General features: G+C 44.2%; 1 protein-coding gene across 3 annotated transcripts in view; it reads right to left on the reverse strand.

The window, feature by feature from the left end:
* The window catches only part of HECW1 (HECT, C2 and WW domain containing E3 ubiquitin protein ligase 1), a 477,497-nt gene that overhangs the window by 308,913 nt on the left and 153,385 nt on the right, over window positions 1-15,199 (reverse strand). Inside the window, exon 2 of one of the 3 annotated variants that reach the window (XM_067745846.1) lies at window positions 13,856-13,913. The exons of the other annotated variants lie outside the window; for them this stretch is intronic. Within the exon in view, the coding sequence (XP_067601947.1) occupies window positions 13,856-13,882 (27 nt within the window). The 5' untranslated portion in view covers window positions 13,883-13,913. The remainder of the gene's footprint in view (window positions 1-13,855; window positions 13,914-15,199) is intronic. 3 annotated transcript variants of the gene reach the window in all.

Here is a 15,199-nt window from a genome sequence, read left to right on the forward strand (position 1 = left end):
TGATGTGCCTAGGTGTGGTTCCTTTGTATTTCTACTGTGTGCAGTTCACTGACATCTTGGATCTGTAGTCTGATATTTTCCCATGATATCTGAAAATTTTCAGATGTTATTTTTTCAAATATATGTCCTGGTCCATTTTCTCTGTCTCTCTTCTCAATTTGGAATTCTGAATACATGTGTGTTAGGCCACTTGACAGGTCACTGATGATTTGTAAAGTGTTTTACAATATTTTTTCTCTCTGTGTTTTAGTTTGAACAATACCTACTAACCATCCTTCAGGTTCACTGATCTTTTCTTTCACAGTTTCTATTCTTCTGTTAGGCCCACTGCCACAGACTCAACGTTTGTGTCCCCCCAAAATTCATATGCTGAAACCTAGTCCCCAGTAGGATGGTATTAGATGCAGCCTTTGGGAGGCAATTAGATCATAAGTGTGAAGCCCTTATAAATGAAATTAGTGCCCTTATAAAAGAGGCCCCAGAGAGGTCCCCCATCCCTTCCACCATATGAGGTTACAAGTAAAAGATAACTGTCTATGAACCAAAAAGTGGGCCCTCACCAGATACCAAATCTGCCCATGCCTTGGTCTTGGACTTCCCAGCCTCCAACACTGTAAGCTATAAATTTTCGTTGTTTATAAGTCACCCCTTCTGTGGTATTTCACTTTAGCAGCCCAAACAGACTGAGATACCCACCTAATCTATTTCTTTATTTCAGATATTTTTAGTCTAGAACTTCTATTTGGTTCCTTTTTTATACTTTCCATTTCTCTGCTGAAATTCTTCATCCATTCATCCATTCTAGCTTTCTTTTTCAGAAAATCCTCGAATGTGTTCACAACAGATGTTTTAAACTCCTTATCTTTAGTTCTGATATCTGGTTCATCTATGGGCCTGCTTCCACTGATAGATTTTTTTGTTGATTTATCACATTTTCTTGCTTCTTTGCATGTTTTATAATCTTCCAAATTATCTATGGAACACTGTTTATATAAGAACAATGGAGCCTAAAGTATACTATTTTTTTGTCTGTTTGTTCTCCCATTACAATTCCAATTCTTTCCTATATCTGGAGGTTAAGAGGAGGAATGGATCATTCATATTTCGCTAAGAGTTCAGCTGGTTTAAAGCTGTGCTGCATCTCCCATGGCTAGATGTATGGATTTTCTATCCTAGCTTTCATCCTACAGAAGCCACTTCCCACCCTCAACAATATAACTGCTGCCTAGCTCACAAATTTTGCCTTTGCCACTTCTAACCACACACACACACACCACAAATATTTTTGCCAACAAGTTAGGTCAGTGCCAATGCCAACTCTATGAGTACAGGTTGTTTAACAAGTAAATATGACACTTTCAATCACACTTGACTCCTACTGGACAAGTGGAGTGTTTCTAGATTTCCTGGGCCAATACATCAAAAAGAGTCTGGGTCTGTCCTGCCTGTCTATATTCCTATTCAATTATGCTACCTTAGTCCAGTTTTGGAGCCATTCCTGATTAATATCTAGCTGCAAATGAAGTCTATAATTAGTCCCAGTATCTGTATGCCCCTGAACTTCATATTAGAATGTTATACTAGAAAAGACATGGGATTTGGAGTTAAACTAACTTGAGTTTATCTCTATTTTTTAAAATATGTTGGGGGTAGGAGTTTATTAATTTATTTTATTTATTTTTGCTATGTTGGGCTTTCTCTAGTTGTGGCAAGCGGGGGCCACTCTTCATCGCGGTGCACGGGCCTCTCACTATCGCGGCCTCTCTTGTTGCAGAGCACACGCTCCAGACAAGCAGGCTCAGTAGTTGTGGCTCATGGGCCTAGTTGCTCTGCAGCATGTGGGATCCTCCCAGACCAGGGCTCGAACCCATGTCCCCTGCATTAGCAGGCAGATTCTCAACCCCTGCGCCACCGGGGAAGCCCGAGTTTATTTTTTTTTATTATTATTATTTTTTTCAGTTGTGACTTTTTTTTTCATCTTTATTCGAGTATAATTGCTTTACAATGTTGTGTTAGTTTCTGCTGTACAACAAAGTGAATCAGCTACATGTATATATCCCCGTATCCCCTCCCTTTTGAGCCTCCCTCCCACCCTCCCTATCCCACCCCTCTAGCTTGTCACAAAGCATCAAGCTGATCTCCCTGGGCTAAATGCTAGCCCCACTACTTCTTATATGTGTGATCCTGGCATCTTATTAAACTTTCTGAGTCCCAGTTTTGTTATCCATAAAATAGAGAAGACAATATCTGCCTCATAGAATTGGGAGGATTAACGAGCATTTAGTAAGTAATGAGCACTGAATGAAATCTTGTGCTAAGTGCTTCTCCCATGTTATCTCATTTAAATGTCACAATGTTCTTTACAATTCATATTGCTATGAATTTATTTACATTTACATATGAAAAAATGAGCTTTAAAGAGGTAAAGTCACTTGCCTCAGGTCATATAAATCAGCAGCTGTAAAACATGGATATAAACCTAAAAGAAATCTGAATCAAGAGCCTGTAGTCTTTATCCACTATGCTGAAATTGCTGGAACTTACTGACCCTCAACACAGTGCTTTTACTTTTACTAATTAAAATTATACAATTAATAATGTAAATAAAGTCAATCCCCATTAAGTCGACTTGGTCTAGATGACTATGCTCTATCTTAGTTTTCTACCTCCTCGCCACTAGAGGTTTGCTGCTAAGCCCGCATCGGAGTTAGAACTCTGACCTAGACCCCATGCCTCTTGCTTGAGGCCCTAACCTGCCCTGCTCATATCAGTTTCCTTACTCAGAGGTAGAGTCTCACTCAACTGCTTAGATGAACATTCCCAGAGCGTACTCAAGGAATCATGTTAGTAGATGGTATGTTTTTTAAAATGCCATACAAATGCTGCATTTCTAAAACCCCTTCTCGTCACATATTAAACATTCTGAGAGGTCCTTCAGCTAAGAAATCAGATGAAGCTGGTTCGACCTAGTGTTTCCTAGGCTTACGTGAACACGGAACCCTTTTTTGAACAGCTGTTGATACCTCACCTTGAAGTGTTAACACATATACTGCCTTTATGTAAACATCTGTTTGTGTCTTGTGCCCTTGGATGCCTCACAGCCCCTAATGCAGAAATCAGTAAAGGCTCACAGAATGCATGAATGATGGAAAGAATGAGCAAACACCTAGTAGTAATCATTGTGACACAAATTGCTAACCTGGAAGGGGAAGAGAGTAGACATTTTTCCTTTTTGTTCCCTGACTTCTGTATCAAGTATACTAAAATGTTTAGACTCAGGTTGAAATGAAGCCTTAGATAGCACAAATGGAACCAAACAAGCAATTCACAATACATTATCTATATACACGTCTTTCCTTTTTTGGGGGGAAAGAGGAACCACAGAGAGAAGGGAGATAAAGGAAGATCTGTCCTAGGAAATGTTGCTTTAGTGCAGCAGCTCTTACTGAACTAATCACTCCCTTGGCACACGTTAGGTTAATGTCTTACTTACTAATTATTCCAGTATTGTACTGTGGTATTATTACTCAGGAGAAATTACTTTGGTGCTCATCTTTTATTCTATTATATTCTTACTTGGCTTGAACTGTAATTCTTCCTTTTTACAGTGCTCAGTGGGCCTCTTACACCACATATAGCTTTATGACCAACATACTCACCCTTCCCATTCACTATTTTGGGTAGTATGATAAAGTACATAAAAAGTCATTATTCTTTTCCTTGAAAGCTCTCAAAATACTGATGAGCGCCTACTATGATATGGACCTAGAGTATGCAATAACTTGAAAAGCAATTGCCCAGAGCAAAGAGTCAAAATCTACCTACTTAATAATAGGAGCTGGTGTACAAGGTAATGAGCAGTACACTTTGAAAATTAAAAAGATGGTTCTAGAAAAGACCAACTAAAAAGTACCACTTGTCTTATTTTTATACCTGTTTATATTAAATAATGAGGTCCAGATTTTCTTAGAAGCAGATGACATCACTTTTTGTAATAAGGAAGAGATACTATCCGCTCTTATCTAATCAACTACAATTCATGTTTCCGTTTCCAAGGCAGCATCCCTTCCTTAAGGACACTTCATAAATCCAGGTAAAGTTCTCCCCTTGTCTGTGCTCACAGAGCTATGGTCTTTGCCTTCAGAATACCCTTATTGGCTATGATTTGAATAAGTTTCCCCTTCACTGGACTGTAAGCCTGGAAAGTCAGGGCTGGCTTTGCTCACCATTTTATTACCTGCACTTAGCACAGCATCTGGCCCCACAGTAGCCACTCCACAAATATTTATGAATAAATAATACATGTTAAATAGTACATATTTGTGGAACAACTTTTGCTGCATACAGTGGTGACTGAAGTTCTCAAGGCAACGTAGTATCTGAAACGCTACTTGACTCCTCAGTTGTTTCTATTTCAAACATTTTTCCTCGGAAGTAGAATTCCAGATAAGGAATGAATACAAGTGAGCTAGCAACTTGGATCCCACTGGGCACACTTATTCAGCTTTTAGATGCCCTAATTCTTAAATAATATAGAGTTGGGGTTCTAACTTTTAACTCATTGTATTGATTAATAGGACACTGTGCTTCTCCTTCTTGACTTGTAATTGTACTTTTCCACACATGTCTGCAATAAAGAAGGGAGTGGGTTACTGGACTGAGGGAATAGAGATGCTATTGGGCAGCCCAGTGAGGAAAGACAAAGTGATCCCGGAGAAAGTAATTAAATACCCCTCCTTCTAGTAACACCTAAGGGTCTTAGGGGTATAAGTGACTGTGGTGGAGACAAATGTAGACAGACAACAGGTACAATTGGTTCTGTGGTTTGCAAGGAAGTAAAGTGTGACTCTTTCTTGGGGAGAGAGACCAGTGTCGGAAGCGGGAGGAGAGAAATGATAATTCAATGGAGGTAGAGCTGAGAGGAGCCTGGTTCCCCGTCCGCTTTCGCAAAGGATGTTCCAGGGCAGCTGGGGGGATGAACTGTCTGCTGAGGAAAGCAGAGGTTTTTATTGAGTTCCTGTGTGTATGATGTCATTAGATTGTATATTGACTTAATGTTGATATGTGCACTTTCTAGTATATTCTGCTGAATTCCTTGACATAACTTTCCAGCGAGAGTGCTTGTCTGGTATGTCAGATATTTTCAAGAGGGCTGGGAAAACAGAAAAGAACACCTGGCAATATTTCATAAAATTAATTACTTGGGGGAATTCATGAAAAATTGCAGATACACGTGCTACAATATAAGGTTAGTGGACCATGTCATATTTTCTTCTAACAATTGCCTACATTGTGTTATTTTTCACTTAAGTGAGACTCTATTAGTTTACCCTTAGTGGTCACTGATTCTCCAGTGAAAAAAGGATCCTCTGTGTTTGGTCTCAGATTTGAAAAGACCCGAAGATAAGATGAAATTGGAACCTGACTCAGGAAACAAAACTATTCCCAGACAATTGTTAATCTAACCTGTGGAGACTTATTAACAGTCAGTCACGATTTGCCTGGAAAATTCCCCTTAATATGAGCTTTTGGTAGACAGACGGCGGTCTTTCTACACAGATCCTCAGTCCAAAGACCTGAACTCCATTCCAGGTTGTTCAGTGGGCAGCTTTAAGCAAGCCCCTTGCTTCCCTCAGCCTGTTTCCTCAGGTATCAAATGAGGATAAGTTCCTGTGATAGCTCTGTCCACCGCTTATGATTGGAGGGAATGTCATGGACATTAAAGCACTTGGAAACTTGAAAGTAATGAACAAATGTAAAACAGAATTATTAAAAGGGTGGACTCAAGCCTGCTGCAGACCTACCGGCAGCCATAATAAAATAATCATATTTAATCTGGTAATTTGTTAATGGACCTCCATACAGGCCCATATATAAAGGGAAGCTCATAAAGAATGTAGATTTGTCCATATCCAGATGGTGTGTGAATGCAGCCTGCATCGTCATCACTGTTGCCACCATCACCTCCATTATCACCGTCATCAGCATCACCGTCACCATCATTATCATCACTATTGATGTTGGACAACCACTGTGCGTCAGGCATGAGACAGGGCTTTTCCCTTCACGCTACCATTAAGTTCTCTCAGCAACCCACAAGACTGCTCTTTTATTATCCTCCTTTGAGAAAAGAGGGGTTACAGGCTCCATGAAGTTGCCAGTGGTTCCCAAACTCAGCTGTGCATCAAAATGACCTGAGGACTTTTCAAAAATGCAGATACCTGGGTTTCACATAAAAGCTACTGAAGCGGGGACTCTATTGATGGATCCCAGGCAGCTGGAAATTTGTTTTCAAGCTCTACAGATGGTTATCCTGAGCAGGCAGACTTGTGAATGACTGGGCTAAGTAACTTCCTCAAGGTCGCATAGCTGGGAGCAAAGCTGGACCCTAACCCAGGCTAGCCACTGGAAACCCATGTCAGCTCTCAACCACTTTTCTGTCTTGCCTGCCTGCAATCTATTTAACTGAACAACTGTCTTTTAATGACTTTAATTGGTTTTTCCACATTCTACCTCCACTATTAAACTATACTGCAAGATTACTTTTCCCTTAATGACCATTTAAATGTTTCATATGAATGACTTAGTTCCCAAGGATATTTTATACTGTGGCCAGTTGCTAATGATATGATAGCATTTACCTATAGCTGAACGTAATAACTAATAAAAATTAAGATCACAAAATGTGTGGGTCTGTGTTTGACTGCGGGGAACTCACAACCACTGATCAGAGAATATCCATTCGGTGCTGAAGGAGTTTTGTACAAGGGGCTGTGAGGGGAAGTGGATGGGGCCCAGGGCAGTAGTGGAAGCCTATGCTTTTTCTACTTAAAGGTCCACGTGAATTTCCCAGGAATCATACTAAAATGCATATGTTGATTTAGCATTTCTGGAGTGGGCTTGACAGTCTGCATTTCTAAGCTCCCAGCTGGTGCTAAAGCTGCTGGCTCCTGGGTATAGGCAATTGTAACCGTAGGGTGGCTATGAGGAGATCCACTCTCAGAAGAATGAGCACAGGCCTGAGGAGTGAGGCCTCAGACTGCCCCTCACTGATGGGGATACTGAGTGTGGAGGACACCCAGAGGTATGCTTCCGACATGAGAGAAGCAACATGGGGGACGCATGGCCCAGCAAAGGCTCTTTTATCTACTATGGAGTAGGGAAAGGTTATTCGTTTAAGTAAAAAGCACATTTAAATATTGATTAGAGGGCTTACAAACATACGGTTATGAAATTTATATACATTTGGAAATATTCTGTATAAGTCAAATGAGTGAATTCTAGGCCAACGTTGGTTGACCAGCTGGAACAAGAAGGAGGGTGCTGCCGAACGCTGACTTTCTTGGGAGGATCCCATGAGCCAAGGCTCCCGTGGCACGTGCCCCGTCTAGCTCAGGGACACTGCTTCCTGTAGTCGCTGTGGCCACATCCCTACCTGTCAGGTGATGAATGGCATGGTACTCTGAAAAGCCACATAGAAATGAAAATAAACAGCAATTGGAACAAAGCATGTGCTTTGGCTAATGCATTTTGTTCTTCAAGTCTGGGGAAGGTTTTGCTGGTGGAATTGTCTAAGGGACAAAAGATGAAAATAACCAGAGAACGGGCTTGCGTTTTCATTAGGCAGAAGTGTAATGAAACCGTAACTCTAAGACCTCCGACTGTCCAGAGTGAAAATATACTAGGTGTGGTGAATTGCATTAAGTCTCCTGCTCTGATGGGCCAAATGAAAGCACTCTGGGATTGCAAAAGGATGGGGCTCATTCTTCGACTAGATGGCTTCTCCAACTTCACCTGGGACTACGTGAGCTTGGCAACGCCCTGACAGTCCCTTGCAGCAGGCAAAGAGAGTTAAATCTACAGAGAGTGATTGGTGGGGAAGGAAGGAGGAGAAAGTTTCACAGTGCCCATCCAGTAAGGAAGGGTCCTGATGCTGGAGACATCACTGCCCTGCACATGTGCAGGGCTGACATCAAAACAGGCTGGAACGATGGCTGCCTTCAGAGGCCAACAGGAGGCGAGCTAAGTGAGAATAATGACGATCGGAAGGTCCTAACAGGGACACCCTCATTTAGCTCTTGCCCACCGCTGCCAAGCAGAACGTGAGTCCAGGGCTGCAAGAACTTTTGCTTTGTTTCAAAAGGAGCTATGATTCGAAAATTTTATATAAAATTATCCATTTTTCTAAGTCATCCACAAAATCACATCCAAAAAATAAATAAATAAAGCCACTGGCAGCTAAATAAAAATAATGTCATTAGGGAGTGTAGAGGTGGTGACCATGGGGCTATATTTTTACACAAGTTCAGAGACGGCATGGGTTTTCAGAGACTGAACCCAGAGGTGGGATGCGGTAGCAGAGCAGGTGAACACAGGGTGTCCCCAGGTCCTCTCTTCTCCATCCATCTTTACTCTGTTCTTTCTTTCTTCTTAGCCCTTCTCCATTCCTGACATCATGTTATAAACTTATTTGTGACCTTCATCTTCTGACAACCCCTCTCCTCAACTAGAATGAATGCTTCATGAGGGTTGGGGCTTGTCTGTCTGTTCTCGGCTGTCTCCTCCACACCTCTACCATGTCTGGTACGTAGTAGGTGTTTGCTTAATAGGTGCCCCGTGCATAATAAACGACTGGTACGTGCCTCCACCTAGAACATCGAAGCCAGGATGAACTTGTGTCATAGGGCCCTTACTCCAGAGTCTGATGTCCAATTTCTAGTGGTTCACGAGGCTGCTTTCGGCCAGGGTGACCCAGGATAACGTCTATACGAAAATTTGAAGGAGAACAAAATACTCCCAATCCTACTTCTACCTTGTTTTAAAAACTCTGCAAGAGAGAAAGGCAAATACACATCCATTTGTGGTGTGTATTTAGCTGTGATCATGAAAATACTGACTTATTATTTGAAATCGTGTAAAACAAGAACTTTCGTTAAGAAAGCATAGCTGAACAAACAGACCCAGGAGCCATATCTGCTGACACACAGTGCCGTACTGAGACCGAAGGAGGACATCAGCAACGCCGCATTCTCTAAGAATTCTGCACCACACAAACTGGCCATGAGGGGATAAAAAGAATGCTGGGGAACTTCTAGCTCTTTCTGAAAAAGAAAATCCTGGCTCTAAATCTGGCACTACCCAGTAAGAGGGGCATCTCATCTGTGGCTGCCTATAAAACTGGCACTCCTTTGCTTGAACAAAACCACTTACTATACACTACTTCAAATAAACAAAGCTCAAAACAGACACACATGCATGTTTTTTTGCCACCTGCTGTCTGAGGAAAATAGCTGTGCAACGTGTATGCCCTAGTTTAAACCAGTCTTTGAATTTCACACAAAAGCCTCCTTCCTCTACCAATTTCCCTTTCTAAAGTTGAGTCCACAAAAGGACTAGAAATATATTTCCTGTTCAGTGAGAAAAAAATATGTTTCAAGGGCAGTCCAGACCTTTTGTAAAAACACTTACTTTGAAAGAACAGGACAGATTACGTATTCAAAACAAGACACCTTCTATAGAGCAGACCAAAAAGCTGTTCAATGCCCTGGTCTTGCTCTGTGCTTGCAGCTCCGGCCCTGCTGGGCATAGTTAACAGAAAGGGTTGAGCCTGCATGGTCTGGTCCTCTGGGGCTGCTGCATCAGGAGGATGTTCAGAACAAGCACTGGGACAGGCTGTGAGCAACTCAGCAGGGCAGTCTTATCTCTGTGCTGAGGCTACTGCTTCCTAATGGGGAAATATTGGTGGTAGAGCTCTCCCTTCAGGGACAGGCAGAACCAAGGCTCCCCAGATGATCTGACTCTGGAGGAGGGAGGGGCGCCCATCACCTGTTAGGCAGAGGCAAGCAGTTCCTGAAGAAGGCATCCTTTGTCAGGTCAGACCCCTTCCAGACTCACCCAAGGCTATTGGTCTCCTTGACATAGTTTCTTGACTCTGCCGAGGGCGTGACCCAGCTCACTCACTAGCAGTGGGGATCACACTATTTCTCTCTCATAGTCAGGAGGGCTGAACTGAAGGCAGTGACCAGAGAAAGGTTAGAGGGTAGACCATGGTGGTCTCAGTGAAGTTGAAACTCAGTGAAGTTGAAAGCTCGTGGCTTCACATGCAGGGAGATCTAGCTACAGTAGTCATTGAAATACAGTGGCTTAGGACTCTGGAAATTGAAGGCTATTTTCGGGTGGGGGAGGGTGGGGGAGGGGGAGGAAGGGGGAGGACAGCAGTCAGCTTTTTAATTGAGTTTCCAAATGAATACGTGTAGAGAATAAATGATATACTGATTTTCTACTGGTGTCAAGATGACAAATTGTGGGGTGGAATGGAAGGCTTCTGATGACCTTTTCCTTTTATGCCTGGATGATACCGTAACTGAAAAGCGAGACAGAGATATAGAGGAAATTTAAGGAAGCTGGCTGTGGGCTTCAGAAGCCCAAGGATTCACACCTCTGTCTACTAATACATTCTAGACACGGAGCTCACCACTGTGGACGTGATGGGGTGGGGATAAGTTGTAGGAAATCCTGGGATCATTTTCCGTTTAGAAGATGTAAACAAGAACACAAAAGTTATGGAACCATGAGGTGTCCCTTATCATACAGAATTTGGGGTCAAGGAGAAGCAGTGGGCCAGGAACATTCCACATCAGGAGTCGTGAGCAGACACAGGTCTGTGGGGTGTGCAGTCACGAACGGACAGGAAGCTGAGTGGAGCTCGGGACTGAGCCTGGGGCTCCCCTGGGCCCTGCCATCTCTGGGTGATCCTGGATAACACACAACCTCTCTGGGCTTCAGTTTCGGCGGGAGGAGGTTTAAGATCCCTGGAATTTTAATGCACTGTTCTTCTAAGTCTGTCCACCTAACACATGCCCTGATCCAGAGAGAAATCGAATGAGCCATGCTTTTCCCCCTATTTCTTCCATTCCCTCCCCAACCTTCCACGTAAGGCAGTAAATTCCAGCAAAGGACCATTTCTGACCAAATTCTGAAAAGCCCAGAAGAACAGATTTTCTGGAGTCTTTGGAGTGTTGCAGATGAGCTGCTGGGATACTCCTTTAAGAAAGGACTCCTCGCCCGGCGGCTAGGAGGGTGGCAGCTGACAGCTAGACAACTCCTTCAGGCCCACCTCAGCCTTGGGGTGTGCGTGGTCTTCTTAGGGGGCCCTGAGCTACGAGAGGGTACAAGGGCCTGGTTGATCCCACCCAACATGGGTGTCTCAAAACAGGCAGGCTTTGCTCCTGAGGGCTCACGGGGCTGGAAGGGACTGTGAGGCTGCAGCCCCAGCCTGATTCTACGTCCTTCTTCTCTCCCAGGCTTTACTTCTCTCTTGAACAACCAGCATCTACATCCCCGTGGACCTGACAAACAGAGATGCTACTCACTGTAACGTGTAAAGCCTAAGGTTTTTTTGTTTGTTTTTCCGAAAAGGAACATTGACAGACTATCTTTGGGTAAGAAGATTCTCTCTGTAGCATAAAGATATGCAGTGTAGATTTCTTTCCCATTCTCTCATTCACAGACACACAGAGACTTAGTTCCCACCAGCTGTAACCACTGGTTCTCAACCAGAGGTGCCTGTAAGACATTTTCAAAATGCAAATGCCCAGACTCTACATGCAAAGCTATACTTAGTGGTTTGAGATGTACCCTGGTTGAGAACCACTGGTTTTAGCATGAATGCTTCGTCTTCTTCCAGAGATGAGCATTTATCCTGCTGAGGACCGTATCTACAGAAGCTGAAAAGCATATCTACATTAAATGCTCAATTAAATGATCCCTAGTTCACCTCCAGCTATTTTGGTAAACCCAGCCCGTAATGCTGCAGACTCATTCTGCAACATGGTGAATCTTCTTGGAAAATATTATAGAGAGGTGTAGAAAACCTTAGGATCGCTTCCGACTTTGAAGATTTAAGCGAAAAAGGCCAAAGTTATGGGGCCATAAGATTTCCTTTATCTTGCAGCGTTTGGGGCAGGGAATTTTAAAGCGAGTTTCCACGGAAACTGGAAATAATGCAGCTGGTTCCGTCCCCTCAGCTTTCTAGCGTCACCATGGTGCCAGAGGTTGTGGCTATGCACATTTCACAAACTAAGTCCTTTGGGAGCATCAGTCGTGCTCGCTGTCTTCTCTCCCCTGTTAATCAGGGACAGCTCACTCACACAAATGTCAGGGGAGAATATTCGATGATGGTGTTTCCTGCATCACTGAATAAAGTCCCCTGAGATGATGTGTGTGCCCATGTAGCTTTGCTATTGGATTCAGAGAGGTTTTCTTCGAGGCAAGGTTTGTATCTGAAGACACACAGGAACTGAGATTCCCTAGGACAGGGAAGCCCTCCACTTGCCAAGGACATTAGTCTTGGAAAGAGGAAAGGGGGGGGCATACTCCCAGCATGTTAAATGCACCCAAAGGAACTACTTGATATTTTAAAAAGATTTCTCACTATATCTTCACAGCCAAAAAGAAAATTCAGAAGTCCCAGGGGAATGTAAACGGATGAGAAGGCTGCGCATCGGGGAAAATTTTCTCTTAGCAAAAGTCAAGTGTTCTCCATTTGGGGAAGACGAGGGGCGGGAATAACTGAGTGAACTTCGAGAAAGCAACTGTGCTGACAGCACAACCAACTGGGACGTGCAATAAGAAAAGGGCATTTAAAGTCACTGCACTGTGACTGCCCCTGGACATTTCGCAGCACATGATTAAGTCCTAATTTAATGCTTCCTGAATACAACCCATTAAATGCTCGTCTCTAAGTGCGTTCCTCAAAACTCACTAATTAAGAAAGCGCCCCTCTGGGTGCTCTGGAAGCGGTGCCCTGGGGTGGGGTGGAAGAGAAGAGCGGAGTCTGAGGCTCCCTCTTCCTCCTGCGAGCTGGGCAAGACCAGGGTGCTCACGAAACACCCCACGCTTCCTTCTCCTTACCGCACGGTTATTTCCGGGATTAGCTGAGTCCGCATGTGGATATGCTTAGTAAATCTGTGAAGAGCTATGCAGATATGAGCTTTTATTATTATTAGTTTTTAAAAGCCTCATCTAAAGATTGGCAGCATCAGGGGCCGGGAGTCCAGCTCAGAGAGGCTGGCCGCATTGGAATTCGTGTTCCTCACTTACCCACCAGGAGACTTAGAGCAGTGATGTAGCCCTCTACGGCCCAGTTCTCTCATACATAAGATGGGAACTATGGTCGTACCTACCTCTTCAGATTGTCATGAGTGGAGAGGAACTCACGCAAGAAAAGCACACTATACAAATCATGATGTACGGTGTCCAGTAAATGTGGGCTGTGATTATTACAAACCAGGGCTGCCACTGAAAGCTGTTAAACTGTGCAGTACTAGCAGGAGAGGACGTGGAGGGAAGTCTGAGGGGGCTGGAGGAAGGTCCTTCTGGGAGAGCCACCAGCTGCTCGGGGCCCCTTGCAATGACCTGGCAACCTCCCAGCAGCCGGCCCGACTCTGAGTAAGCAGGAGAAACCGTTGCTCTGGTCTCCAGGCATACTCCTCAACTGTAAGATAATTACCCACCGCCCAGCAGAGCTCTCAGCTGTGATTCTGGAAGGACCATCAGAGAGTGTTTGCTTCCAGGTACAAATTCACTTGTGACAACTAGACGTTCACATCACACAAGAGGAACTCGACATGCAAACCAGATCATCTCAAAATGGAGCACAGTCAAATTCGGGGTGGAGGCAGGCAGTGGGGGAGGGGTGGGTGATGGATCTCAAATGTCAGGGCTGCACCCGAGAGAACTCCTGGGCTGGGGCAACCGCGAAGGGCTCCGGGTTGAGGCACATTCCATTATGAGTGGAGTGGGTTTATAATGGAATGACATGGATGGGTTCTTATAATCAGAAAAACACACTGACCTTCACACTACACAGGTGCAGCAGCATAATGACCCACCACGTGTACGCGCATCAATTCCTGGGGAAAGTCCAACGAGGTTAACTCAGCGTGTATCCCAAGCAAACAAAATCAGTGACATCACCCGCGTGAGGCACACTCTGCCCCCACCCCCGCCAAGAGAACTGGTTTGGGCAACCGACATGTACAAGGAAAGATGACACGAAGATCATACTCACTTTGAAAAAAAAAAAAAAAAAAAGGACAAATGGCAGCATTATTTTATACTGTGAATAATTTGACTTGGATTTTTAAAATTTAAGGGGTAAGAATCATGGGTCTAGAAGAAAAATTAGTTTTCCTTTTCAGGAAACAAGGATTTGGTGTGGGATCTGAAGGGAGGGAAAGTTCTGTTCCCCCAGCCTTCTGAGAAAACTACCTAAAAGCGTCCTCAGATACGTTCCACTCGTAAGACCCCCTCAACCAGAAAACAACCAGATCTGTAGTTAAACTGCTGAAAGTGTCACTGACTTATCTAGGCGCCTTTAGTCACTCAGGCATTTACTCAGATGTCAAAGACTCAAGAGGAAGCCCCATCCCCTTGCAGGGTGTCACCCCTAACGGCAGTCACTCGTCACGCCATCAGCACTTTAAATAGAGAAACCACGTCAAAAATTAGGACTTGAACAGAGAGATGCCAGGTGTAGGTATTCCACCAGGGTCCTCTTCATCTGGGGATCGCTTTGGTTCCTGAGTTTTAAATTCTCATTTTATTCACTCATCTTCCTCTGAAGGTACAGTTGTGGTCAGAGTAATCAATACACCCTTATCCCAGAAGAAAGCAGTATGCGATCCAGCTTTCCCAAACCCCAGTGAAACCTGAAGCTTTGCTGATAAATGGATTCGTGTAAGAATGAGCTGCAAGCTTGCATTTTGTGTGCCTGGATTATCTTCCCGTCCCTGGTCCAAGCAGATTTGGATAGGAAAGAGAGAGAGGTTCAGCCTCCGTATTCTAAGATCCCGCTCTATGCCAACGTCACGTTGGGCGCTCCTGGGCTCTGCATGGGTGAGGCCCCTTTCCCTGACATGACCACTGGCCTCCCAGCTGCTCTTAGGCTGCTCCCAGCTGAGCTCCATCTGCAGGCTTTCCCATGTTGGAAGTCCCCAGACCCTCCTATATCCACACGAGGGCCCCTATTCCCACCTATGGCCGCGATGACTCTCTCAATATTGACAACATCCACGTTTCGTTGACAGTTCAGTGTTCTCATCTGAAGTCCAAACCCAGCATCCCCCGGGACTTCTCAGAGCCCCTCCAAACACAGTGCAAAAGGAGCTCAGGATCTTCATCCTCAAGCCTGACTCAG

This window comes from Pseudorca crassidens, chromosome 8, assembly GCF_039906515.1.
Source record: "Pseudorca crassidens isolate mPseCra1 chromosome 8, mPseCra1.hap1, whole genome shotgun sequence".
NCBI lineage: Eukaryota > Metazoa > Chordata > Mammalia > Artiodactyla > Delphinidae > Pseudorca > Pseudorca crassidens.